General features: G+C 46.1%; 1 protein-coding gene across 3 annotated transcripts in view; it reads right to left on the bottom strand.

Annotated features, from left to right (window-relative positions):
- LOC141088918 (putative tetratricopeptide repeat protein 41) overlaps positions 1 to 25511 on the bottom strand; it is a 146274-nt gene extending 120763 nt beyond the window's left edge. The window contains exons 1-2 of one of the 3 annotated variants that reach the window (XM_073575153.1): positions 25388 to 25511; positions 19601 to 20490 (exon numbers count right to left, since the gene is read on the bottom strand). In XM_073575153.1, the coding sequence (XP_073431254.1) occupies positions 19601 to 20399 (799 nt within the window). In that variant the 5' untranslated portion in view covers positions 20400 to 20490; positions 25388 to 25511. Of the gene's footprint in view, positions 1 to 19600; positions 20491 to 25150; positions 25349 to 25387 lie in introns of those variants that run through there. The other 2 variants (XM_073575154.1, XM_073575152.1) reach the window with 2 other exon arrangements.
- Between the last annotated feature and the right edge of the window lie 45 nt (positions 25512 to 25556).

Genomic DNA, 25556 nt, shown 5'->3' with positions numbered 1-25556 from the left:
AATAAGCGGACCACAGAACTCCTGGCAAGGTCGTATTGGTGGCCGCACATGGCTCGAGGCACTAAGGAATACATACAAGCATGCGTCTCGTGTGCACGGAACAGGTCCTCTAGACAGAGGCCGGCTGGGTTATTGTACCCTCTGTCGGTGGCGGATGGACCTTGGGAGATGGTTGGCCTGCCCAAGTCTGGTGGCAGTACGGTCATCTGGGTGGTCACCTACCATTTTTCTAAAATGGTGCATCTGGTGCCACTCGCACGGTTGCCTTCCGCTCGTGGTCTTGCCACACTGTTCATAAAACAAGTATTCCGTCTGCATGACATGCCAGACAAAATTGTTAGTGATCGAGGTCCCCAGTTCGCGTCCCGGTTTTGGAGGGAGCTCTGCAGCCTACTCAGCATTGAGCTAAACCTGTCCTATGCTTACCATCCCGAGACGAACGGCTTGGTTGAGAGAGCCAACCAAACCTTGGTCACGTACCTGCGGCATTTCGTCTCTGCCAGGCAGGACGACTGGGCATCCTTTCTACCTTGGGCTGAATTTGCCCTGAATAATGCAGTGGCTGATTCCACTGGTCAGACGCCATTCCTTCTAAATTACGGCCAACATCCGCGCGACCGTCCCGATGCCAGTGTCCTCCGCTGACTCCAGGGTGGCAGACTGGGTAGGGGAGGCTCGCGACATTTGGGATCGCACTCAGGATACTATTCGTACCTCTAAAGAAAGAATGAGGGCATCCGCCGACACACATCGGTAACCCGCTCCAACCTTTTCCCCCGGCGACTTGGTGTGGCTCTCTGCTCGAAACCTCAAGCTGCCGGCCGAGTCCACCAAGTTCGCGCCGCGATACATCGGACCTTTTAAGGTTCTCGAGCGAATCAGCTCGGTGGTCTACCGCCTGGCTCTTCCTCCACATTCAGCCATTTCTGATGTTTTCCATGTGTCCCTTCTCAAACCTGTTCACATGGCCCGGTTTCTCTGAGTCATCTGCCGGGTCATCAGACTTGTCTTTGGACGAGTTTGAGGTTAACGCCATTGTGGGATGCAGGATTGTGCGTGGCAAAAAGTTTTATTTGGTGGACTGGAAGGGTCATGGTCCAGAGGCCCGGACCTGGGAGCCAGTGGAGAATATCCACACTCTGCTCCTGATCGCAGCCTTTCAGCGTAGCAAGGCTCAGAGGGGGGGGCCCTAGGAGGGGGGTAATGTTAGGCGTCGGATTCCTGCAGCTGCACAGCGGGAATCCAGAGCCATACATCCAGCGGTCTCCCATTCCTTTCCGACCGCTCAGGGACCTGCACAGCTATCTCAGCGATCCAGGCGCCCTGCTCAGACCAGCTTTCTGGGTCTGGATGATGCTGCCACCTCTGGACCAGCAATGGTAGCGCAACCTGCTTTGCAGGAAACCACTCCAGATGCTAAGTCCTCTCGCTGCGCTACTGGGCATGCCCACGAGACGATCTCCCAGTGGAGATCGGGGGTCACGTGCTCAGGTCCTTGTCCTGATCTGATTGGCCCATCTCAGAGGTCTGGAAGGTCCCGGAAGCGCATGGCTATAAAAGGCCCGAATGTCCGCTCGCCCATGCGCTAGTTTAGACTATACTTGCTATGTGTGAATGGTGATGGATGTATGATTCTGGTGACTGACTCATTATGAAACCCCTTCCCTCTGATATAACGCATGTGGATAGGGAATTAGAGTTACAGTCAGCGCCAGTCACTGGCAAGCCATACGCCACAGTGTATACCGCACCGATACATTAGCGTCGGATAGTGTGATGCCTCACGGCACTGTCGTACAGCGGCTGCAGTACTTACTGGCGTCCGCGGTAGTGACGCCGCACACACGACAGGTCAAGACGGACACCGACCTCTGCCTTGGGCCGTGTCCTGTGACCATATACCGCGTGTGCACGCCAGCTGAGACCTGTGAAGCTAACATGCTCAGCGTTTATGCTTTATTTGTACTAAAGCGCCTCTGTGAGTTCAACACAGTGAGTTCTGTGAGTCCGCTCTGCGCACCTCGGGTTACGTTTAACCCGAGCGCAGTATAAAGCCATATAGCGAGTCTGCGATTACTCAGCAGCGGTTGTTACACCTACTGCGCGGTGGACCCCAGGCGGCGAACGCACTTCCTATTATTTATATGTAGTGCGTTCCGCCGTCCCTAACAACTAATACTAAACTATAGGGGTTGCTCAGGCACCTCCCTATTGGGGAGGGTGATTTATGTACAAGATGCCTCCAAGGTATTGGCTGAGAGACACCTAGCAGGTGATTACTTTAACAAAATGCCTCCCAGCTGTCAGCTGGGGGCCTTTTGCAATGTACGCAAGCTGCCCCTTTAAGAGCAGGGGCGTGCACACACTAGGTGGGCTACCTGAATCCAGTGCAATGCACACAGAGAAGGCGGAAACAGCTTCTGAGGAAATTTCAGCTAGAGAGGCAAATCAGAACCCCTGCTTGACTGCAAGAGACCTTCAGAAATATTTTGCAGACTCTGGAGTTGTGGTACATTGTTCTACTGCTCAAAGAAACCTGCACAAATATGGCATTGATGCAAAAGTCATCAGAAGAAAACCTCTCCTGCCTCCTCACAATAAAATGTAGCATCAGAAGTATGCAAAACAGCATCTAAACAAGCCTGATGCATTTTGGAAACAAGTCCTGTGGACTGATGAGGTTAAAATATAACTCTTTGGCCAGAATGTACGGTATGTGTGGAGAAAAAAAGGGCACAGAATTTCAAGAAAAGAACATTTCACCAACCATTAAGCATGGGGGAGGATCAATAATGCTTTGGGGTTGTGTTGCAGCCAATGGCACAGGGAACATTTCACAAGTAGAGGGAAGAATGGATTCAATCAAATTTCAACAAATTCTTGATGCAAACATAACACCACCTGTAAAAAAAAAAAAAAAAAAGCTGAAGTTGAAAAGAGGATGGCTTCTACAAATGGATAATGATCCTAAACACATGTACAAATCCACAATAGACTACCGTATTTTTCGGACTATAAGACGCACCGGACCATAAGACGCACCCCAATTTTCAGTAGGAAAATAGGGGGAAAAAAAATAATGTGTCAAATGGGGGTCCGTCTTACAGTCCGAATTCAGCTTACCTGGGAAGGGATCCGGCACAGGTGGAGAAGTAGTCACAGGGGTCATTCAGTGGTCCAGGCTCGTGCGGTGGCGGCTCTGTGCTAGGGCAGGTTGGTTGTGCTGGGGCAGCTGCGCTGGGGTAGGGGCAGCTGTGCTGGGGTAGGGGCTGCTGTGCTGGGGCAGCGGGGCAGGGGCAGCTGTGCTGAGGCAGGGGCAGCTGTGTTGGGGCAGGGGCAGCTGTGCTGGGGCAGGGGCAGCTGTGCTGGGGCTGCAGTGCTGGGGCAGGGGCAGCTGTGCTGGGGCAGGGGCAGCAGTGCTGGGGCAGGTGGGCTCTGCGGTGGTGGCAGCTGCGCTGGGTCAGGGGCAGCTGCGCTGGGGCAGGGGCAGCAGTGCTGGGGCTGGGGCAGGTGGGCTCTGCGGTGGTGGCAGCGGGAGGCGCTCTGCGGTGCGGTGGTGGCAGCGGGCTGTGTTCCGATGCAGGGGCCGCGGCTCCGCCGGCATTTCTTCGCAGCCCGGAGGCCCCCGCAGTTCCCTTGCTGGCCGCCGCCATGTTGCGGTGGCCTCCGGGAGCATAGACGCCGGAAAGATGGCCGCCTGTCCAGGGACGGCGCATGCGCGGGATCAGATCTCGTCTCGAGATCTCGGGGGACGAGATTCAAATCTCGGCAACGAGATCTCGTCCCCCGAGATCTCGGGACGAGATCTGAAGCTGCGCATGCGCCGTCCCCGGACCGGCGGACATCTTCCCGGCGTCCATGCTCCCGGAGGCCACCGCAACATGGCGGCGGCCAGCAAGGGAACTGCGGGGGCCTACGGGCTGCGAAGAAATGCCTGCGGAGCCGCCGCCCCTGCACCGGAGCACAGCCCGCTGCCACCACCGCATCGCAGCGCGCCGCCCGCTGCCACCACCGCACCGCAGAGCCCCGCCCGCTGCCACCAGCCACCAGCTTAGACCGTGTATTGCGACCATAAGACGCACCCCCCACTTTCCCCCAAAATTTTGGGGGGAAAAAGTGCGTCTTATGGTCGGAAAAATACGGTAACTCAAAAGGCGCAAGCTGATGGTTTTACAGTGGCCCTCACAGCCCCTTGATCTGAACATCATTGAAAATCTGTGGCTAGACCTCAAAGTAGATTCAAGATGACCCAGGAATCTCCCAGAAATGGAAGAATTTTCCAAAGAAGAATGGATGAAAAACCCGCAAACAAGAATTGAAAGACTCGAGTCTGGCTACAAAAAGTGATTACAAGCTGTGATACTTTAAAAAGGGGTGCTAAGAGGTACTATATATATAATTTTTCCTTCTAAAATACAAAGGAAATGTGTCAACTTTAACTTCAGGCTTTTTAGAGATCAGTTCATCTACAGCTTAACTGTTCACAATAACAGTAATTTTGACCAGGAATGCCCAAACCCCGAACTTTTATATGCCACTGTGTGTCCTTTTTTTTAAACCATTGACGGTTCCTGCTATGACCAGGCTGTTCCACAGATTAAGGGTATGTTCACACTGGGCGTTTTTGCTGCATTTTTTTCTGCAGCAAAACCTGATTTCTTGGCAGGAAAGAAGCTGCGTCAAAAACCCATGGTTTTGGTGCGTTTCTGCTTGCTTTTTTGGTGTTTTCATGTGTTTTGGAGGCTAACTTGTGTCTCTTTGGGCATGCTAATAAAGTTAAGTGCCCCAGAGATAAAAAAAATTTCTTCCTGTAGAACCATACCTCTAGATCCTTTGAAAAGTCGGCAATGCATCTGCCACGTACAGTAAAATCACAGAGTGACAGATGGCAGTCCATTACAACGAGGTCAAGCAGCAGACATTGGGGACAACAAAGCTACAGACCGGCAGAGGGCGAAAACGACTCTCCACTGACCGGGCTGACCGTCATCTTATTCGAATGTCACTCAGCAACCACAGGATGACATCAAGTGACCTACAAAAGGAATGGCAAATGGCAGCTGGGGTGAAGTGCACGGCAAGAACAGTTCGTAACAGGCTCCTAGAGGCAGGGCTCAAGTCATGTCAGGCTAGAAAAAAGCCTTTCATCAATGAGAAGCAAAGGAGAGCCAGGCTGAAGTTTGCCAAAGACCATAAGGATTGGACCATAGAGGACTGGAGTAAGGTAATCTTCTCTGATGACTCTACTTTTCAGCTTTGCCCAACACCTGGCCGTCTAGTGGTTAGACGAAGACCTGGAGAGACGTACAAGCCACAGAGTCTTGCACCCACTGTGAAATTTGGTGGAGGATCGGTGACGATCTGGGGATGCTTCAGCAAGGCTATTGGGCACGTTAATCTTTGCGAAGGACGTATGAATCAAGCCACATACAAGGTTATCCTGGAAAAACAGTTGATTCCTTCTGCTCAGGCAATGTTCCCCAACTCTGAGGACTTGTTTTTCCAGCAGGACAATGCTCTATGCCACACAGCTAGGTCAATCAATGTGTGGATGAAGGACCACCACATCAAATCCCTGTCATGGCCAGCCCAATCTCCAGACCTGAACCCCATTGAAAACCTCTGGAATGTAATCAAGAGGAATATGGATAGTCACAAGCCATCAAACAAAGAAGAACTGTTTAAATTTTTGCACCAGGAGTGGCATAAGGTCACCCAAAAGCAGTGTGAAAGACTGGTGGAAAGCATGCCAAGACACATGAAAGCTGTGATTGAGGCTGTATGCACACAGTGATTTTTAAGCGTTTTTGCCGCGATTTTCACACACAGAACGCACTCCATGCATTCCTATGGCATTCCGCACATGCTGTGCTAATGTCGTGATTTTTTCCGCGGCGGAATCGCATCACGGAAAAAAATGCAACATGCTCATTCTTTTTGCAGAATCGCCGCAATTCCGAAAAGAATTGCCGCGATTCCGCACACATAGGAATGCATGAGATCCGCTTACTTCCCACATGTGGCTATGCCCACCATGCACAAAGTGAGCGGCTCATGTGCGGATGGTACCCACGGTGTGGAGGAGAGGAGACTGTCCTCCATGCCCTGGGTACCATATCCCTGTAAAAAAAAGAATTAAAAAATCGGGTTATATTAACCTTCCGGCATCCCGCGCAGCCTTCCCGGGCCTCAGCGATGCTTCCGTTCCCAGTAATGCCTTGCGAGACCTATAACTTTTACTATTGATGCTGCATAGGCAGCATCAATAGTAAAAAGTTGGTCACACTAGTCAAACACTATGTTTGACGAGTGTGACCAACCTGTCAATCGCATTCCAAGCGATGCTTCAAATCGCTTGGAAAGTGCTTGAATTTCGCATGCGAAAATCGCGGGAAAAACGCGGAAAAAAACATGCAAAAGTGCGGAAAAAGACGCAAAAAACCCGCACTTTTTCCTGGGAAGCAATGCGTTTTTTTTCTGCATAGGTGGGCACATAGCCTAAAAATCATGGATGTTCCACAAAATATTGATTTCTGAACTCTTCCTGAGATAAAACATTAGTATTATTGTTTCTAAATGATTATGAATTTGTTTTCTTAGCATTATTTGAGGTCTGCAAGCACTGCATTTTTTGTTATTTTGACCATTTCTCATTTTCTGAAAATAAATACAAAATTAGTGCTTGGAAATTTGAAGACATGTTGTTAGTAGTTTATAGAATAAAAGAGCAATTTACATTTCACTCAAAAATATACCTATAAAGTGAAAAATCAGATAAACTGAAAATTTTGCAGTGGTCTCTTAATTTTTGCCAGAGCGGTATATACTGTATGTACTGTATATTACATAGATAGATTGACAGAAGAAAAGTCGGCAATTCAGCAGCCATGTACAGTGAAATCACAACAGGAGCTTACAGGATAGAATAGATGGATTACATACAGTAAATACACATAGAATAGGTAAATATATAGAAGTCAGGGACACATACAATTAGTACAGTGTGTGGGCAGCTTACTGTACATATATTTAATTAATAAAAGATTATTTTTCTGGAAAAAAATGATGTAGGCTCCCGCGTAACTTTCTTAACCAGCAGAGGGAAAGCCGACAGTTGGGGGCAGATGTTTATTGTTAGGAACGGCGGAATGCACTAAATAAAAATAAATAATAAAGTGCGTTCGCCGCTCGGGGTCCACCGTGCAGTAGGTGTTACACCGCTGCTAGGTAATGACAGAGGAGCAATATGGCGGTATGATGCGCACGGGTTTAACTTCACCCGGAGTGCGCAGAGCGGGCTCTGTTCACACACAGAGGTGCCGATATGGCGGTATAATGCGCACGGGTTCAACTTCACCCTGAGTGCGCAGAGCAGGCTCTGGTCACACACAGAGGTGCCGATACAAAAACATACAAAATGCTGAACCTGTTAGTGACACAGGCTTCAGGTAAATGCACACACGGTATCTGGTCACAGGAGCAGGACCCAAGACAGAGGAGCTGCATCCCTCTAGACCTACCGTGTGTGCGGAGTCGCTTCTGCGAGTGCCAAGAAGATCTGCAACTGCAGCGCGGCGTAGGACACTGCCGCTCGACAACAAAGCCAGAAAGCAAGAGCAATGTCGGATGCTAGCGTAGCGGTGCGGTGTGCACAGTGGCTTAAGGCTTGCCACTGACTGGTGCTGACTGCTAAACTAATTCCCTATCCACATGCGTAATATCAGAGGGAAGGGGTTTTATAATGAGTCAGTCACCAGAAACATACATCCTCACCATTCACACATAGCAAGTATAATCTATACTAGCACATGGCCGAACGGTCATGCACGCTTTTTATAGCCGTGCGGGACCTTCCAGATCTCCGAGATGGACCAATGAGATCTGGACCAGACCTGGGCACATGACTCCCGATCTCCAATGGGAGATCGTCTCATGAGCATGCCCAGTAGGAGCACATAGGAACTTAGTCTCTGGAGCGGTCTGCTGCAAAGTAATCTCCTCTGGAGGTAGAAAGACAGCAGGAGACCGCAGAATGTGAGGCTCTGGATTCCTGCAGAGCAGACGCAGAAACCTGACGCCTAACAGTTTATAGCCTGGGAAATGGGTAATACCCCTGGAGCTTCCCAGGCTATTTATATCAGCTCAAAGCTGTACACGTTGCCTTAACTGGCTATTAAAGTGAGGGACCCCCCAAAAAAATTGACATAGGATCCCCCTTTAATAAATAAACAGAAAAAGTTATGCAGCTGTGGACTGATACTAGTAGCCTGGGAAGGGGTCATGGATATTTGCCCTCTTCCCAGGCTGAAAACATCAGCTATCTGCCATCCCAGAAATGGCGAATCTCTAAGATGTGCCAATTCTGACACTTAGCCTCGCTCTTCCCACTTGCCCTGTAGCGGTGGCAAGTGGGGTGATAGTTGGGGGGGTTGATGTCACCTTTGTATTCTCAGGTGACATCAAGCCCAGAGGTTAGTAATGGAGAGGCGTCTATAAGACGTCTCCATTACTAACCCCATAGTCATATTGTATAAAAACACACACACCAAGAATAAATTCCTTTAACCCCTTAATGTCTATGGACGTGCACAGTCCGTCATGGCAGGAGGTAACTTTCAGCACCATGACGGACTCTGTACGTCCTGCCTTTGAACTGTTACTGCGTGTAAACATGCAGTTTCAGTTCAGTGCCAACAGCTGTTTATGACAGCTGAGAGGCACAGGAAGGGAGGTAGGGACCCTTGCACTTGGTCCCTGCACCCACAGCGCTGTGATTGGTCGGTCAATCTGACAGACCAAACACAGCATTGATCAGCAGGAGAAGCTGAAATTTGAGCTTCTCCTTGCCTGATCAGTGTAGGAGCCCAGCGCTGCAGTGGCTGAACCTCCTGCACTGACAGCTAGGAGCGGAGCCCCCACCCCCCCTGGCTGTTAACCCCCTCACTGCTGCGATCGAGCGTGATCGCAGAGTTCAGAGGGGGAGGCAGAGGGTAGGGGGCTCCCTCTGCCTCAGGTCGGCGTCCCTGCGATGTAATCGTGGGGCCCGACCTGTGCCATGATGACCCGGAGGTTTCGTGACAACCTCCGAGTCATTTACCTACGGAGAGCTGGTGAGATCATGCTCACAGCATTGTTATAATGCACTACAATGCTGGAGCATTGTAATGTATTATACCTAAAGTGAAAGCAAAAGTGAAAGTCCCATAAAGGGACAAGGCAAAAAAAAACATTAAAAAAAAAAAGTAAAATTATTAAAAAATAATATAAAACTTACACATTTTTATGTAAAAAAATAAAATAAACAAAAAAAATACACGTTTGGTATCGCCACGTCCGTAAAAATCCCATCTATAAAAGTATCACCCTAGTTAACCCGTTCAGTGAACGCCGTAAAAAAAAAACACAAAAAAGTAGCAAATTATACTTTTTCCAAGCAGTATCATCATACCGCTTGGAAAAAGTGCAATAACACGCGATCAAAAAGACGAATATAAATAAACATGGTACGGCTGAAAACGTCATCTTGTCCCACAAAAAACGAGCTGCCATACAGCATCATCAGCAAAAAAATACAAAAGTTATAGCTCGCAGAATAAAGTGATGCAAAAATATTTTTTCTATAAAAGTTTTTAATGTGTAAAAAACACCAAAACATAAAAAAACAATATAAATGAGGTATTGCTGTAATCGTAGTGACCCGAAGAATAAAGCTGCCATATTAATTTTACCACATGCGGAATGGAGGGGGGAAAAAAAAGCATTCCTAAATTGCTGGTTTTTGTTCATTCAAAAAATGAACAGAAACATCAGAATAGAAAGCGATCAAAAAACGTTATGTGCCCGAAAATGGTACCAATAAAAACGTCAGCTCTTCCCGCAAAAATCAAGCCTGCACATGACTCTGTCGGCCGAAATATGGAAAAATTATAGCTCATTGAAGATCATTTTTGTGGAAAAAATATGATTATTTAATTTTACGGCTCTACGTTATAACCTTCTGTGAAGCCCTTGGGGGTTCAAAGTGCTCAACATACATTTAGATAAGTTCCTTGGGGGGTCTAGTTTCCAAAATGGGGTCACTTGTGGGGGGTTTCCACTGTCTAATGCACAAACGAGAAGTATTCAGCTCACCCCTCTTCACTCCTTATCACACCTCCGACACACGGAAACACCCTGACCCGGGTGTATAGTGCATGCACAAAATAAAGAAGGATTTTTCCAGCGTCTCCAGGAGATAAAATAATAATTGCTTTATTGAGAATATAAAATCTTCTTACCATCAGGTAAAAACGACATAAAGAGGCATTCTATGATTAAGCCCTCTTAGGGTGAAACGCGTAGGAAATTGCTCCCCTTCATACGCCTCTTTATGTCGTTTTTACCTGATGGTAAGAAGATTTTATATTCTCAATAAAGCAATTATTATTTTATCTCCTGGAGACGCTGGAAAAATCCTTCTTTATTTTGTGTTTCCACTGTCTAGGTACATCAGGGGCTCTCCAAACGCGACATGGGGTCCACTCTCGATTCCAGCCAATTTGAAATTCAAAATCTCAAATGATGCTCCTTCCCTTCTGAGCACTGCCATGCGCCTAAAGAGTGCTCTTCCTCCACACATGGGGTATCGGTGTACTCAGGAGAAATTGCACACAAAAAATTTGGGGTTCATTTTCTCCTGATACCCTTGACAAAATAAAAAAATTGTGAGGTGGTCCCTAAAAAAAATGGTTTTGTAAATTTTGTTGGAAAAATGAGAAATCGCTGGTCAACTTCTAACCCTTATACCTTCCTAAGAAAAAAAAATGTTGGTTCCAAAATTGTGCTGATGTAAAGCAGACATGTGGGAAATGTTATTTATTAACTATTTTTTGTGACATATCTCTCTGATTTAAGGGCATAAAAATTAAAAGTTTGAAAATTGCAAAATGTTAAAAATTTTCGCCATATTTCCATTTTTTTTCATAAATAAACGCAAGTCATATTGAAGAAACTTTACCACTAACATGAAGTACAATATGTCATGAAAAAGCACTCTCAGAATCAGCGGGATACGTTGAAGCGTTCCAGAGTTATAACCACATAAAGTGACAGTGGTCCGATTTCAAAATTAAAGGGGTTGTCCGGGCTTTTCACATAATCTCAGTGCATGTTTGGAGTAGAGTAGGAGGTTACGACTAGTTCTCATTTCAATGCCATAACACCCCCCCCCCCTTGGACGTTCTGTTCAGAATATCTAGAAAACCGTGCAAACTAGTGACAGAAAGTAAATTACTTATTGTCATAATTCTACAGCCCAAATATGTACTGAGATTATGTGAAAAGCCCGGACAACCCCTTTAAGGCCTGGTCTTTAACCTACAAAATGGCTTGGTCGTTAAGCGGTTAACCCCTTAACCCCCAAGGATGGTTTGCGCGTTCACGACCGGGCCAATTTTTACAATTCTGACCACTGTCCCTTTATGAGGTCATAACTCTGGAACGCTTCCATGGATCCCGGTGATTCTGACATTGTTTTCTCGTGACATATTGTACTTCATGTTAGTGGTAAAATTTCATTCATATAACTTGCATTTATTTGTGAAAAAAACGGAAATTTGGCAAAAATTTTAAAATTTCGCAATTTTCCAACTTTGAATTTTTATGCCCTTAAATCACAGAGATATGGCACACAAAAAACTTAATAAGTAACATTTCCCACATGTTTACTTTACATCATCACAATTTTGGAACCAAAATGTTTTTTTGTTACGAAGTTGTAAGGGTTAAAAGTTGACCAGCGATTTCTCATTTTTGCAACACCATTTTATTTTTACGGACCACATCACATTTGAAGCCACTTTGAGGGGTCTATATGATAGAAAATACCCAAAATTGACACCATTCTAAAAACTGCACCCCTTAAGGTGCTCAAAACCACATTCAAGAAGTTTATTAACCTTTAGGTGCGTCACAGGAATTTTTTGAATATTTAAAAAAAAAATGAACATTTAACTTTTTTTCACAAAAAAAATTACTTCAGGTCCAATTTTTTTTATTTTACCAAGGGTAACAGGAGAAATTGGACTGCAAAAGTTATTGTGCAGTTTGTCCTGAGTACGCTGATACCTGATATGTGGGGGGAACCACTGTTTCGGCGCATGGCAGTGCTCAGAAGGGAAGGAGCGCCGTTTGACTTTTTCAATGCAAAATTGGCAGGAATTCAGATCGGACGCTATGTCACGTTTGGAGAACCCCTGATGTACCTAAACAGTGGAAACTCCCCACAAGTGACCCCATTTTGGAAACTAGACCCCCCAAGGAACTTATCTAGATATGTGGTGAGAACTTTGAACCCACAAGGGTTTCACAGAAGTTTATAACGTACAGCAGTACAATTAAAAAATCGTATTTTTTCAACAAACATGATCTTTTAGTCCCCATTTTTTTTATTTTCCCAAGGGTGACAGGAGAAATTGGACCCCAAAAGTTGTTGTCCAATTTGTCCTGAGTACGCTGATACCTCATATGTGGGAGAAAACTACTGTATGGGCACACAACGGGGCTCGGAAGGGAAGTAGTGACGTTTTGGAATGCAGACTTTGATGGAATGCTCTGCGGGTGTCATGTTGCCTTTGGAGAGCCCCTAATGTACCTAAACAGTGGAAACCCCCCACAAATGACACCATTTTGGAAACTAGACCCCCTAAGGAACTTATCTAGATGTGTGGTGAGCACTTTGAACCCCCAAGGGCTTCACAGAAGTTTATAATGCCCTGGCATGAAAAAAGAAATCATATTTTTTCCACAAACATGATCATTTAGTCCTCAATTTTTTCATTTTCCCAAGGGTATCAGGAGAAAATGGACCCCAAAAGTTGTTTTCCAATTTGTCCTGAGTACGCTGATACCTCATATGTGGGAGAAAACTACTGTATGGGCACACAACGGGGCTCGGAAGGGAAGTAGTGACGTTCTGGAATGCAAACTTTGATGGAATGGTCTGTGGGTGTCATGTGCGTTTGGAGAGCCCCTGATGTACCTAAACTATTGAAACTCCCCACAAGTGACCCCATTTTGGAAACTAGACCCCCCAAGGAACTTATCTAGATGTGTGGTGAGCACTTTGAACCCCCAAGTGCTTCACAGAAGTTTATAACGCCTGGGCGTGAAAATAAAAAAATAATTTTTTTTCCACAAAAATGATATTTTTGCCCCCAATTTTTTATTTTCCTAAGGGTAACAGGAGAAATTGGACCCCAAAGGTTGTTTTGCAATTTGTCCTGAGTAGGCTGATACCCTATATGTGGACTTAAAACACTGTTTGGGCGCATGGCAGAGCTTGGAAGGGAAGGAGCACCGTTTGACTTTTTCAACGCAGAATTGGCTGGAATTGAGATCAGACGCCATGTTGCATTTGGAGAGCACCGGATGTGCCCAAACAGTGGAAACCCCCCAATTATAACTCCAACCCTAACCCCAACACACCTCTAACCCTAATCTCAGCCCTATCTCTAGCCCTAACCCTAGCCCTAATGGGAAAATGGAAATACATTTTTTTAAATTTTATTATTTTTCCCTAACTAAGGGGGTGATAACGGGGGGTTTGATTTACTATTTATAGCGGGTTTTTATGTTTGGCAGCTGTCACACGCTAAAAGACGCTTTTTATTGTAAAAATAGTTTTTGCATCACCACATATTGAGAGCTATAATTTTTCCATATTTTGACCCACCGAGTCATGTGAGGTCTTATTTTTTGCGGGACGAGTTGACGTTTTTATTGGTATCATTTTCGAGCACGTGACATCTTTTGATCGCTTTTTATTCCGATTTTTGGGACGCAGAATGAACAAAAACCAGCGTTTCATGAATTTCTTTTGGGGGGGTGCGTTTACACCGTTCCGCCTGCGGTAAAATTGATAAAGCCCTTTTATTCTTCGGGTCAGTAAATTATTTTTGCATCGCTTTATTCTACGAGCTATAACTTTTTTATTTTTTGCTGATGATGCTGTATGGGCGGCTCGTTTTTGCGGGACAAGATGACGTTTTCAGCGGTACCATGGATATTTATATGCGTCTTTTTGATTGCGCGTTATTGCACTTTTTGTTCGGCGGTATGATAATAAATCATTATTTTTTGCTTAGTTTTTTTTGGGTTAACTAAAGGGACAGTTTTATAGGGCTTTTATTGTTTTGTTTTTTTTATTTCCAAAAAATGAATTTATTAGGGAATTTTTTTTTTATTTATTTAGCGATTTTTTTTTTAAATTATTTTTATACTTTTTTTTTTTTTTTTACTTTATTACATTGTCCCAGGGGGGACATAACTGTCATGTGACAGATCGCTGATCTGTCATATCACAGATGTGACAGATCAGCGATCTGTCACAGGCACTGCCCAAGGCCTCCTCGTGCCTGCGCTTTGCAGACACTGAGGAAGCCAGCTCCCTGCAGGCCCCCGAAGGTCCCCGTCGCCATCTTGGATTCGGGGACCTGCAGGGATGGAGCCCCCTCCCTGCCGATGCTTCCCTTTAACCCCCGGTACACCGCGATCGTTTGACGTGGGCGCCGCTGATCGCTGTGACTTACTATCCCGTCCCTGGGAATTAAGTCCTAGGGTACATGGACGGGATAGTACGTCACATGGCAGAAAGGGGTTAATTGAATGTCAAAGACTCTTTTAATAAATCTTAATTATACCATACTTACGACCTCACCCATTCCACTGACGCCATTGTCTCCTGCAAGAGAATTAAAATAAAAAACAACAATATGCCTCACCTCTCCGTCGTTCTGTCCCACGCTGTAATCCATGTCTAGGGGATTAACAGTTTTCAACCTGGACTGTGCCAAGATGCAACCATCCAGGCTGAGAATCACTGGTGTATGAGCTGCTGTGAGCGCAGCATCAGTGACTAGCGGGTGATGTCACTGAGGCTGCGTTGCCAGCCGGGCTGAACTGCGGTGACCTCTGTGAGATCTCCGCTAGCACCGTGAGAAAGTTGCACGGTGCAGAGGCGAGTTCACCACAGTTCAAATTCGCTGCAGTGAAATTCTCCAGGTGAACTTCGGTGAACTCGTCTTTGCACCGTGCGACTTTCTCACGGGGCTAGCGGGGATCTCACCGAGGTCACCGCAGTTCAGCCCTGCTGGGAAAGCAGCTTCAGTGACTGGAGGTAACCTCGATGACGTCACCGCTAGTCACTGAGGCTGCACTTGCATCTCATTCACCAGTTTTCAGCCTGGATGGTCGCATCTTGGTATCGCCCAGGTTGAAAATATTAATCCTCAGATATGGTTTACAGCGTGGGACAGAACGAAGAACAGGTGAGGTATGTTGCTTTTTATTTTTGCTTTATTGCATAAGATGAGGGCTTCGGTGGAATTAGGCGTTAGGTGAGTATAACTGTGTTTGTTATTTTTTAAAAAAAAGTTAAAATGTGTTTTGTTTTATTTGAAGTAAAGGACTTTATACTTCCTGTATGTTTATTTACTATATATATATAGGATTAGTAATGGAGAGGTGTCTGTAAGATACCTCTCCATTACTATGCCGTGAGCTTGATGTCACTGGACAATACAAAGGTGACATCAACCCCACAAACATGAACTCCACTTGCCATCACTACAGGGCAAGTGGGAAGAGATGGGCAAAGCGCAACAATTGGTGCATTTAATAGATGTGCCTTAGCTGGGTGGCTGCAGGTTTCAATTGTTAGGCTGGGGAGGGCAATATCCATGGCCCCTTACTAGCCTGAGAATACCAGCACCCAGCTGTCTAACCCGTTTTTTTTTAATTATATATTTAAATAATTAAACAAACTGCGTGGAGACCCCTCTATTCTTGATAACCAGCCTTGCTAACGCTGACAGCTGAGGGTTGCAGCCACCAGCTGTGGATTTTGCCTGGCTATCAAAAATATAGGGGAACCCACACAGATTTTTTTTATTATTTATTTACAGAGCAGGAGTGGCTGACGAATACTCCCATCAGCCGCTCCTGCTCTCACTGTTATTAGCGGCAGCAGGTGTTGGCTGATGGGAGCGGTTGTCCCATCAGCTGATACCAGTGACCGGAGGTATACTTTATACATCCAATCACAGCTGAGCGCTCATGGTGTTTTGTGACAGTGTGGGAACTCTCTCTGACCATCGGAGATAGTTTCACTGCCGATCAGAAGCGGAGATTGCCGCTCTGTCATGCACATTACAGCATGTCAAACACTGTATTGTCAGGCCCCCCATTCAAGTGAATGAGTTTCGGGTCCGCTGCTTAGTGTCTCTGCTGGATGACAAGCTGTATGGATGCATTATGCAACCATGCAGCTTGCCATCTAGAGGTAGCTGAGCCGAGTGTGATGTCACAACCTGCTGTGCATTACCTGACAGAGACCACCAAACAGTGTGATGGAGCTGCAATATTCTGCGCACTGTGTCCTTACAGATGCTAATAACGTGATAGATCAGCAGACCTAGTGGATGCTTGGACATGGCTCTGTTATGCAATCGTTTCATAGTTATAAACAAGTATGCATATACAGTGGGTATGGAAAATATTCAGAGCCATTTCAATTTTTCACTCTTTGTTTCATTGCAGCCATTTGGTAAATTCAAAAAAGTTCATTTTTTTCTCATTAATGTACACTCTGCACCCCATCTTGACTGAAAAAAACAGAAATGTAGACATTTTTGCAAATTTATTAAAAAAGAAAAAAACTGCCGCTCATTAAGGTAATGAATATGCACGCTTCTCCACTTCCCATAGGCATGGAGCACATATTCATTACTTAAAGGAGCGGCACCAGGTGCGGCGCCGGAAGAGCTGCTGGAAGCCAGAACCATGGAGATGCTGCAAAGCCGCCGGGACCACCGAGACGCTGCAGGGCACGCTGGTGGGTGAGTAGGATAGGAGATAAGGAGCCATGCATACCAGGACGGGATGGGGGAACCATGCATAGCAGGACAGGAACCGGGGAGCCATGCATAGCAGGACAAGGACAGGGGAGCCATGCATAGCAGGACAAGGGCAGCAGAGCCATGCATAGCAGGACAAGGACAGGGGAGCCATGCATAGCAGGACAAGGACAGGGGAGCCATGCAGAGCAGGACAAGGACAGGGGAGCCATGCAGAGCAGGACAAGAACAGGGGAGCCATGCATGGCAGGACAAGGACCGGGGAGCCATGCATAGCAAGACAGGGACCTGCAAGCCATGCATAGCAGGACAAGGACATGGGAGCCATGCATAGCAGGACAAGGACAGGGGAGCCATGCATAGCAGGACAAGGACCAGGGAGCCATGCATAACAGGACAAGGACCAGGAAGCCATGCACAGCAGGACAAGGACGGAGAGCCATGCATAGCAGGACAATGACAGGAGAGCCATGCATAGCAGGACAGGGACCTGCAAGCCATGCATAGCAGGACAAGGACAGGGGAGCCATGCACACCACGACGAGATGGGGGAGCCATGCATAGCAGGACAAGAACAGGGGAGCCATGCACAGCAGGACAAGGACCAGGGAGCCATGCATAGCAGAACAAGGACAGGGGAGCCTTGCATAGCAGGACAGGGGAGCCATGCATAGCAGGACAGGGACCTGCGAGCCATGCATAGCAGGACAGGGACCGGGGAGCCATGCATAGCAGGACAAGGACAGGGGAGCCATGCATAGCAGGACAAGAACAGGGGAGCCATGCACAGCAGTACAAGGACCGGGGAGCCATGCATAGCAGGAAAGGGACCTGAGAGCCATGCATAGCAGGACTTGGACAAGGGAGCCATGCATAACAGGACAAGGACAGGGGAGCCATGCATAGCAGGACAGGTACCTGCGAGCCACGCATAGCAGGACAAGGACAGGGGAGCCATGCATAGCAGGACAAGGACCAGGGAGCCATGCACAGCAGGACAAGGATCGGGGAGCCATGCATACAATGACAGGGATCGGGGAGCCATACATACCAGGACAGCGATGGGGGAGCCATGCATACCAGGACAGGGAAGGGAGAGTCATGCACACCAGGACAGGGATGAGGGGACAATGCATACCCGGCTTATACTCGAGTCAATAAGCTTACCCAGTTTTCCGTGGCAAAATTAGATGCCTCAGCTTATACTCGGGTAGGCTTATACTCGAGTATATACGGGTAACTGTTCTGCTTGGGGACAATCTCTGCCAGCTCAGACAGCAATTTCCTTACGTCATTTCACTTCTCGCTAACAGAGCAGCAGCTTCTCTTCCAGTCTGTTCTGGTGACGGGGAATTACTGCCAATGTCATGCTGATTGACAGATGGCTCCCCACTGTTAGGTAGTAGGGAACCGGATGTCAATCTGCGTGCTTATATCAGCATAGATGCCCCGTCAACAGAGCAGTGCAGAAACTTCTCTTTCGATACTACGTCAGCTGAAGCAGGGGAATCACCGGCATGAGCGGTGTGTGATGACTCTGAGGCAGCAGGAATCGTTGCCAAGCTAAACAGGTAGGTAGTTAGCAATTACCTGTCTGAAGGTTCTTAGCCCCATATGCAAAAAGAATAAGAGTCCCGGGTAACCCCTTTAATGTAATCCAAACACAACTTAACTTGAAATATACATTTTTAGATCTATTTATCTGTTTGCCTCTTGAGATCAAAAGGTTTAAATGAAGTCATTGTGTAACATGGAGGTGATCAAAATGTAAGTGAAACAAGGATAGGTCACCAATATCATAGTATTGGACAATCTCCTTAACTCCCTATGCTCTCACTGTCTTTCCTCAGTTGCGCTTGGCATATGCAACATTTCAGAGAATACTACCTTCAGCTTGCAGCCTCATACGTTAAAATGATTCTTTAGAATCAGCCATCTACCACTTTTTCTGTCACTGGTCCCCCGGCACCACAACAGCTGGTTCATCAACAACTCCCCTCCAAGTGATTTACCTACCAATTCCAATTGGACCAGGGAATAAGCAAATTATTTAGTTGAGGCGGTATTGGCGACAATTAATTCTATTCATCTTGCTAATTATAAAATCTTCTATAGCCACCAACTATCCTACCTACATTACCATACTAATGGCTACTACCTGGGCTGTTCTTCCAGCCATTAGGATATGTAGTATACACAAGGGTTGTCATTTCTGAGACTGACTTTCTTGCCTCATCACTCAACTTGGCACTTTTGCTTTGAAGTACAGAACCAAGAGTGGCTTTCCTTTTCTTGCGACCCTTTCCACTCCCTCTAGTTACGCAAAAACAGTAAATAATAAAAATTAGAAAAAAAATTGAGTACTTGTAGGACTTTACTACTGCTTTCAACTCCTGTTCTTTAACTCAACTTATTTAAAAGCCACTTAGTACAACTTAGTTAACTACCTCTTTTCTTTTTTTTGTCTCTTCCCTTTGCTGAGGATTAATATCACTATCACTTCAATGGTAATAGACTTTTATAAGCCTCTCTATGGATATAGTGGTTGACTCTCATGAGCTCAAAGCTGGAGAAGAGTTTCTACTTCATTTCAGTGATCAATGGGACACCCAAAGGTCAAAACTTTTGACATGTCACTATGACATATCAAATGTCTTAGGAAACAACAGTAGCATATTATTTGCATATGAAATACATATCCGACTGACCTATATTTATAGGTATGGTGCTGAGGGGATATAGCTTCTCAATGACATCACACCAATCTTTAAGAACCAAAGAACCAAGCTCTTCTTTTGTCTTAAAAAACCTCACGGGTAACCCTTGGTCAACAATGCTGGCTTTAAGTTCCCATATCCTTAATTCTTCCAATTCATTTTCACTTGCAAAAGATGATAAAATCCTCCACTTGTCTTTCTCATCAGCTTGCTGCAATTTGTCTTCTACATACTGATAGTCTCTGAAGTAGAAGTATTGAGACTGAGGGTCTTTTAAAAATAAAGCTTGAATAACTTGAAGTTCTATAACACTACATGTCTTGTTAATTCCTTCCAGTACCCATGGGTAACCCCCATTAGCTGCCACAAGAAGATTCTTCTCTATTTCCGATAGACCATCCTCATCTGATAGACCAGCAGAACCAGTGGATGCTCGGATCTGGCTCTCTTGTACAAAGTCTCCATAGGTATGACCAAGTATGCATATGAGAAAGGGAGATGAACTGTTAATATAATCCAAACACAACTTTAACTGCTGCTGTGCTATATGATGATGTACGTGAGACCTGAAATCCACATTAGATCTTCTTTCTGTTTGCCACTTGAGATCCACAGGTTTAAATGAAGTCCCACGGGTGAGACAGAGGTGGTCAAGCTGAGGGAATATTGTTTCAGCCAAATAATTTCTCTCTTCTATAAAATCTCTTGGCGTTGAGCACACATATGGGTGGATAGGTGGTCTGCTGGTAAAATAATACCGATGATCATTCTTTGGGGTATGCGTTGGCATGGTATGTGCTTACGACTGAGATGATTGGTTCAAATAACTAGAGCTTTGGAAAGAGTCTTTTTCCACGTTTTTCTTCATTGCCTAAAGAAAACTGTAAAAAAAAAAGTTTACATTCATACTGGGGTGAGATATATAAGGTAAATGCTTTGCTATGTCCTGCCGCCTATTACACATTTGGTGGGAGTCCAGCTAAACATCTGCTGTAAATAATAAAGAAGATTGAAGATGACAGCTTAGGAATTAAATTATAAATCTAACATTTAGTAACAGGAAAAAAAAAAGTATGTATGATCTGCAATTGTGGGGTCAGTAGAATAGATATAGGAGGTGCAGAAGTGACAAAAGAGACCCTATTTCTGTAGATTACTAGTGCTGAGCGAACATGCTGGGATAAGGTGTGCTGTGTGACGCGAAGAATATGTTTGAGTCTCCGCGGCTGTTCGACAGCCAAAATACATGCAGGGATTGCCTAACACAGAGGTAATCCTTGCATGTGTTGCGACTGTCTAACAGCCACGAGACAAGCAGCCGCCGGGACTCAAACATATTTGTATGCAAACACATTGAGAGGCAATCTGTCAGAAGATCAGACCAGACCTCCAAACCACATATATACGGGTTTTTCAAAGCTCAATCAATCGACACAGTTATATTTTCTATCTGTTGCTGCATTCGCAAGAAATCAGCATTTTAATTTTCCTCTGGTTTCCTCCCACACTCCGAAAACATACCGATATAGGGTATTTAGATTGTCAGCACCAATGGGGACAGTGCCGATAATGTCGGTAAAGTGCTGTGGAATTAATGGTGCTATATAAATGAGTAAAATAAATACAGAATTTTGCAAATGAGGCATGAAAGGAGGTCTCTGGTCTCAGAAATAAAGTAGATATGACAGGCTCAAACCCCAACTTAGGTGCTCTGGGAAAAAACAAGACTAAAGTATAGGAGTAACCCCGGCACACTAATAACATGAAAGTAAAGTCTTCTCAACGACAGTCTTTAATTGTTGTGATTTTATTGATTGTGAAAAAAAAGGGTGGTGTTACAATCCAAAAAAGGGTGGTGTTACAATCCAACGTTTCAGCTCTACATCTCGAGCTTTCATCAGGGATATGACTAGATCCTTGGTTTTGAGGTGTGTGTATAAGTGGTATAGGTTTGCCTTTGTAATCCAGCTGCTGGAACGGTACCTATAGTAACCACGATGTGTAGGGTCAGCACGTGACTCCCGTCCTTGTGTCCTAAATCTAGTCAGGTGTGGAGGAGGCCTCCTCCACACCTGACTAGATTTAGGACACAAGGACGGGAGTCACGTGCTGACCCTACACATCGTGGTTACTATAGGTACCGTTCCAGCAGCTGGATTACAAAGGCAAACCTATACCACTTATACACACACCTCAAAACCAAGGATCTAGTCATATCCCTGATGAAAGCTCGAGATGTAGAGCTGAAACGTTGGATTGTAACACCACCCTTTTTTTTCACAATCAATAAAATCACAACAATTAAAGACTGTCGTTGAGAAGACTTTACTTTCATGTTATTAGTGTGCCGGGGTTACTCCTATACTCTTGTCTCAGAACACCCCCCTTTTACCCAGTTGCAGATTATTTTAAACTAGATGGAGGCCCAATGCTATCGCATCGGGAGGGCGGTAATGTCACGATGGGGGCAGGCTTTGCAGTGTTGAGAATCTCTCCCTCCCCCATGTGCTCACCCACCTATCCACTCTCTCTTTCCCCATGTGCTGACTTCTCCCGTCTGTGCTCTCTCCTTTGACCTGTCTACCCCATGTGCTATCCCCCTTGTCTGCTGTCTCTCTCCATCCTGTGCTGTGTCTTCCCCTCATGTGCTGTCCCGTTTGAGTTGTCTCCCCCCTGTGCTCTGTCTCTCTCACCCCTGTGCGCTTTCTCTCTCCTCCATCTGCTGTCATCTCTTCTTTGACCTGTGTACCCCATCACTAAACAGTCAGTGCACAGCAGGTCAGGAGGAATTTCTATGACATCATATCCAAGGTTGTGTTCGTTTCACAGCTCACCGTTTCCTAGTTTAAGCAACCAACTGCTCATTTTAAAAATTGTCTGTGTCTGACCGTGTACAGAACATACCACAGCTCCTGACCAGGGGAGGAAGCAAAAGACAATACTGACGTTACAGCAGGAAATGGCAGAGGATACATTTTGTGAGGTAAAATATTGTTTAAAAACAGTCAGTGAAATATTTTACCTCACAAAATGAATCCTCTGTGATCCCCTGCTGTAATGTCAGTATTGTCTTTTGCTTCTTCCCCTGTCCAGGAGATGTGGTATGCTCCGTACACGGTCAGACACAGACAATTTTTAAAATGAACTTTTGTTTGTGGGAAAATCCCTTTAATGTGACCGGCTTCCTCTACCTGTAGACACATTGCGCATTTGCCGCTGGGATCAACCGAATGATTCACAGCGCCTGCGTGGAATTCGCGCAGGCGCAGTAAATCAGACCGCCGCCATCTTTGTGCAGATAGTGGCGGTCACATTAAAACTGTGCATGCGCTCCTCCTGTGTGTGTGTGGGGTGCGACGGTGTTCCACTGGTGGTACCGCGCAGAGGCTGGTACCACCAGCAGTTTGCATATTGAGACACCCACCACTTGGGTGTCCCAATATGGCGGTCGGTGAACTTCCGCCACTTGGAATTCTGGGATCCGGAGACATCTGGATGGAACAGGATGTGAAGACATTACAATGTAAGTATATATTACATATACAAACTCTGCTTTACTCACTCTCCCCAGGTTACGAGGTAAAGAAGCAGAGCTGAAGGGTGAAAGGGTAAAGATAAAAAAATATCACTTTTTATGGTATTCAGGTACTAAACTACATGGGTAATAGTAACTTATTATATATTTTAGAACTTTTTTACCAAAACAAGGAACCTCTTTAATTGCTTTAGTTTTGATCGAGAAGTGTAAGGGGAATATTTGGGAAGAGCTGGGCTGCTATTTGTGATGCAGAGGTCACGTAGGGTAACGGAAAAGCGGACCACCCTGTGCCCCTGGTGTGATGGCAAGGAAAACATGTAAAAGTGGGTAATTAGAGAGAAACTGGCTAAGGGACCGTGTTATCAGAAAATGAACTATTGGAAAAAATCAGGTATACCGTATGTGTTGCACATATTTCTTTTTAATGTACGCATTTTTTTTCCTTTTAATATCATTATCTTTATAAGAAACACAATATAAAAAAATAGCAATTAAAAATTATTAAAATGACAGGAAACACTTCTATACGCTGATGGATCTACCATTCACAATAGGTGAGGTCTCCTCCGTTGGGGGTTTCCTCTGAATCTCGCATTTTTGTGAGAATTACAAGGAAACCCTGATGTAAGTGCTTAGCTTAGAACACAAGAAAGTGATCCCAGCACTTATATTCTACCACTAAAAAATGTAATTTATCCGTCAGAAAAAAAACCACCCACTCGGGTCCGTCATCTGTCACTGGAACTATAGGGGGTTCCCACGTTCCTGGTAAAACAGAGACTCTGGAAAAGCGACATGGCTTCTGCCCCGCAAATAAAATCAAGTGAGTTCTGCGCTTCAAATCCAAATGTCTCCCCCACCTCCTTCTGAGTCCCACCTGTGCCAAAACCACAGGAGGGGGCCACATGTCTGACATTATTGTAGTGGGGAGAGAGCATTTAAAGGCCGCTGCCTTTCAGGGCTTATCTATAGCTGGGGGTGGTCCGGTCTGAAGCGTGTCATGGGTTTGGGTCCACAGTGCGCATGTGCCGGGAAAGGTCAGAGAGACCCAGTGCTTTGCACTACAGTAGTTTCCTCTGACCTCAATAGGACAGATAAGTACGCCTGTGCAGGAGCGCGATGCCGGGGAGCCATGAAGCAAGCAGGAGGGCGGCATCGCAAGAAGATGGGAGGCACCGGACCCGGACCTGCGACACCCATCGGACTGGACCGACCCCGGGTGAGTATAATAAAAGTTATTTTTCTTATCTTTCAGGTCGGACCGGGGGCTTATCTACAGCATTATAGAATGCTGTTGATAAGCCCTGAGAGGCGATGGCCGCATCTTATATTGGCCAAACCTGATGACAGGTTCCTTTTAACAATTTATGGGGTGCGTATCACCAGAAGCACAGCTGAGCACAATGTATTGGGGATCTACAGTGTATAGGGGCTCTACACCTTATGGGGGCACAGGGTATGGGCACTAAACTGCCATATTTGCAATTCTCCAGCAAAAAAAAAAAGCCTGGCGTGGATGTTACAAAATAGTCACTGCAGCCATAGAAGAATTCATTGAGAGGTGCAGGTTCTACAATGGGGTCACTTTGGGATTTTTCTGCCGTTCTGGTACCTTCAGGGTTTCACAAATGCCGCCTGTAAACTATTCTAGCAAAGTCTGTGCTCCAAAAGCCAAAGAGCGCTCCTCCCTTCTCAGCCCTGACAGTCAGTCCTGATGACATGTGGGGCAGCACATCGGGTGCTGGAAACAGGACATTTTAGAGGTAAAAATGTAACTTTTGTATTTGTTGCAAATTTGTCAGGTGCGCATGAAGACCCCCCCCCACAGACTGGGGCCACTGTAGGGGGCATCTCTGGCTTCTGGCTGCAGACTCCGGTGCCCACCATAACACTGCATTGTGTGCAGACTGGGCTCTACCCATTCACGTAAACCCGGATGTATAGTGGGGCTCCTCGGTCAGACATTAGGGCCGCTCATGATTACAGAGAAGCCTATATCCTACCGGCGCATTCACAGCTCACGACCTCCGCGTCCCTCTCCGCTGCCACCTGTGACTCCAGTGAACGCCACTGTCACACACAGGCAGGCGCCTTATCCCCATAGCAACCGCAGCCGCCATGTAACTATGGTAAACCACACTACTGCCGCCCCGGCAGCACTTCCGGGCGACACTCCTCCCACTCCCTGCACTGTGACTCCTCCCACCAGTCATTTCCTCTCTCCAGAAATCTGCGTTCACCTATTGTGCGGAGAACGCCGGGCACCTCAGCCAATCACAGCGAGACACGCTCCTGGCGCTCGGCGCCGTACATGGAGGAAGCCTATTGGCCAGTAGTGACAGCGACACGCTGTGCGAGGAAGGAGTTGATTGGCTGGTTATTGTGCGTGGTCGGCTGTCATTGGAGGAC

Source organism: Dendrobates tinctorius, unplaced genomic scaffold (assembly GCF_039654945.1).
Source record: "Dendrobates tinctorius isolate UK_male_01 unplaced genomic scaffold, ASM3965494v1 ptg000043l, whole genome shotgun sequence".
NCBI classification, from domain to species: Eukaryota; Metazoa; Chordata; class Amphibia; order Anura; family Dendrobatidae; genus Dendrobates; species Dendrobates tinctorius.
This window is presented reverse-complemented; position numbering and strand designations above follow the sequence as displayed.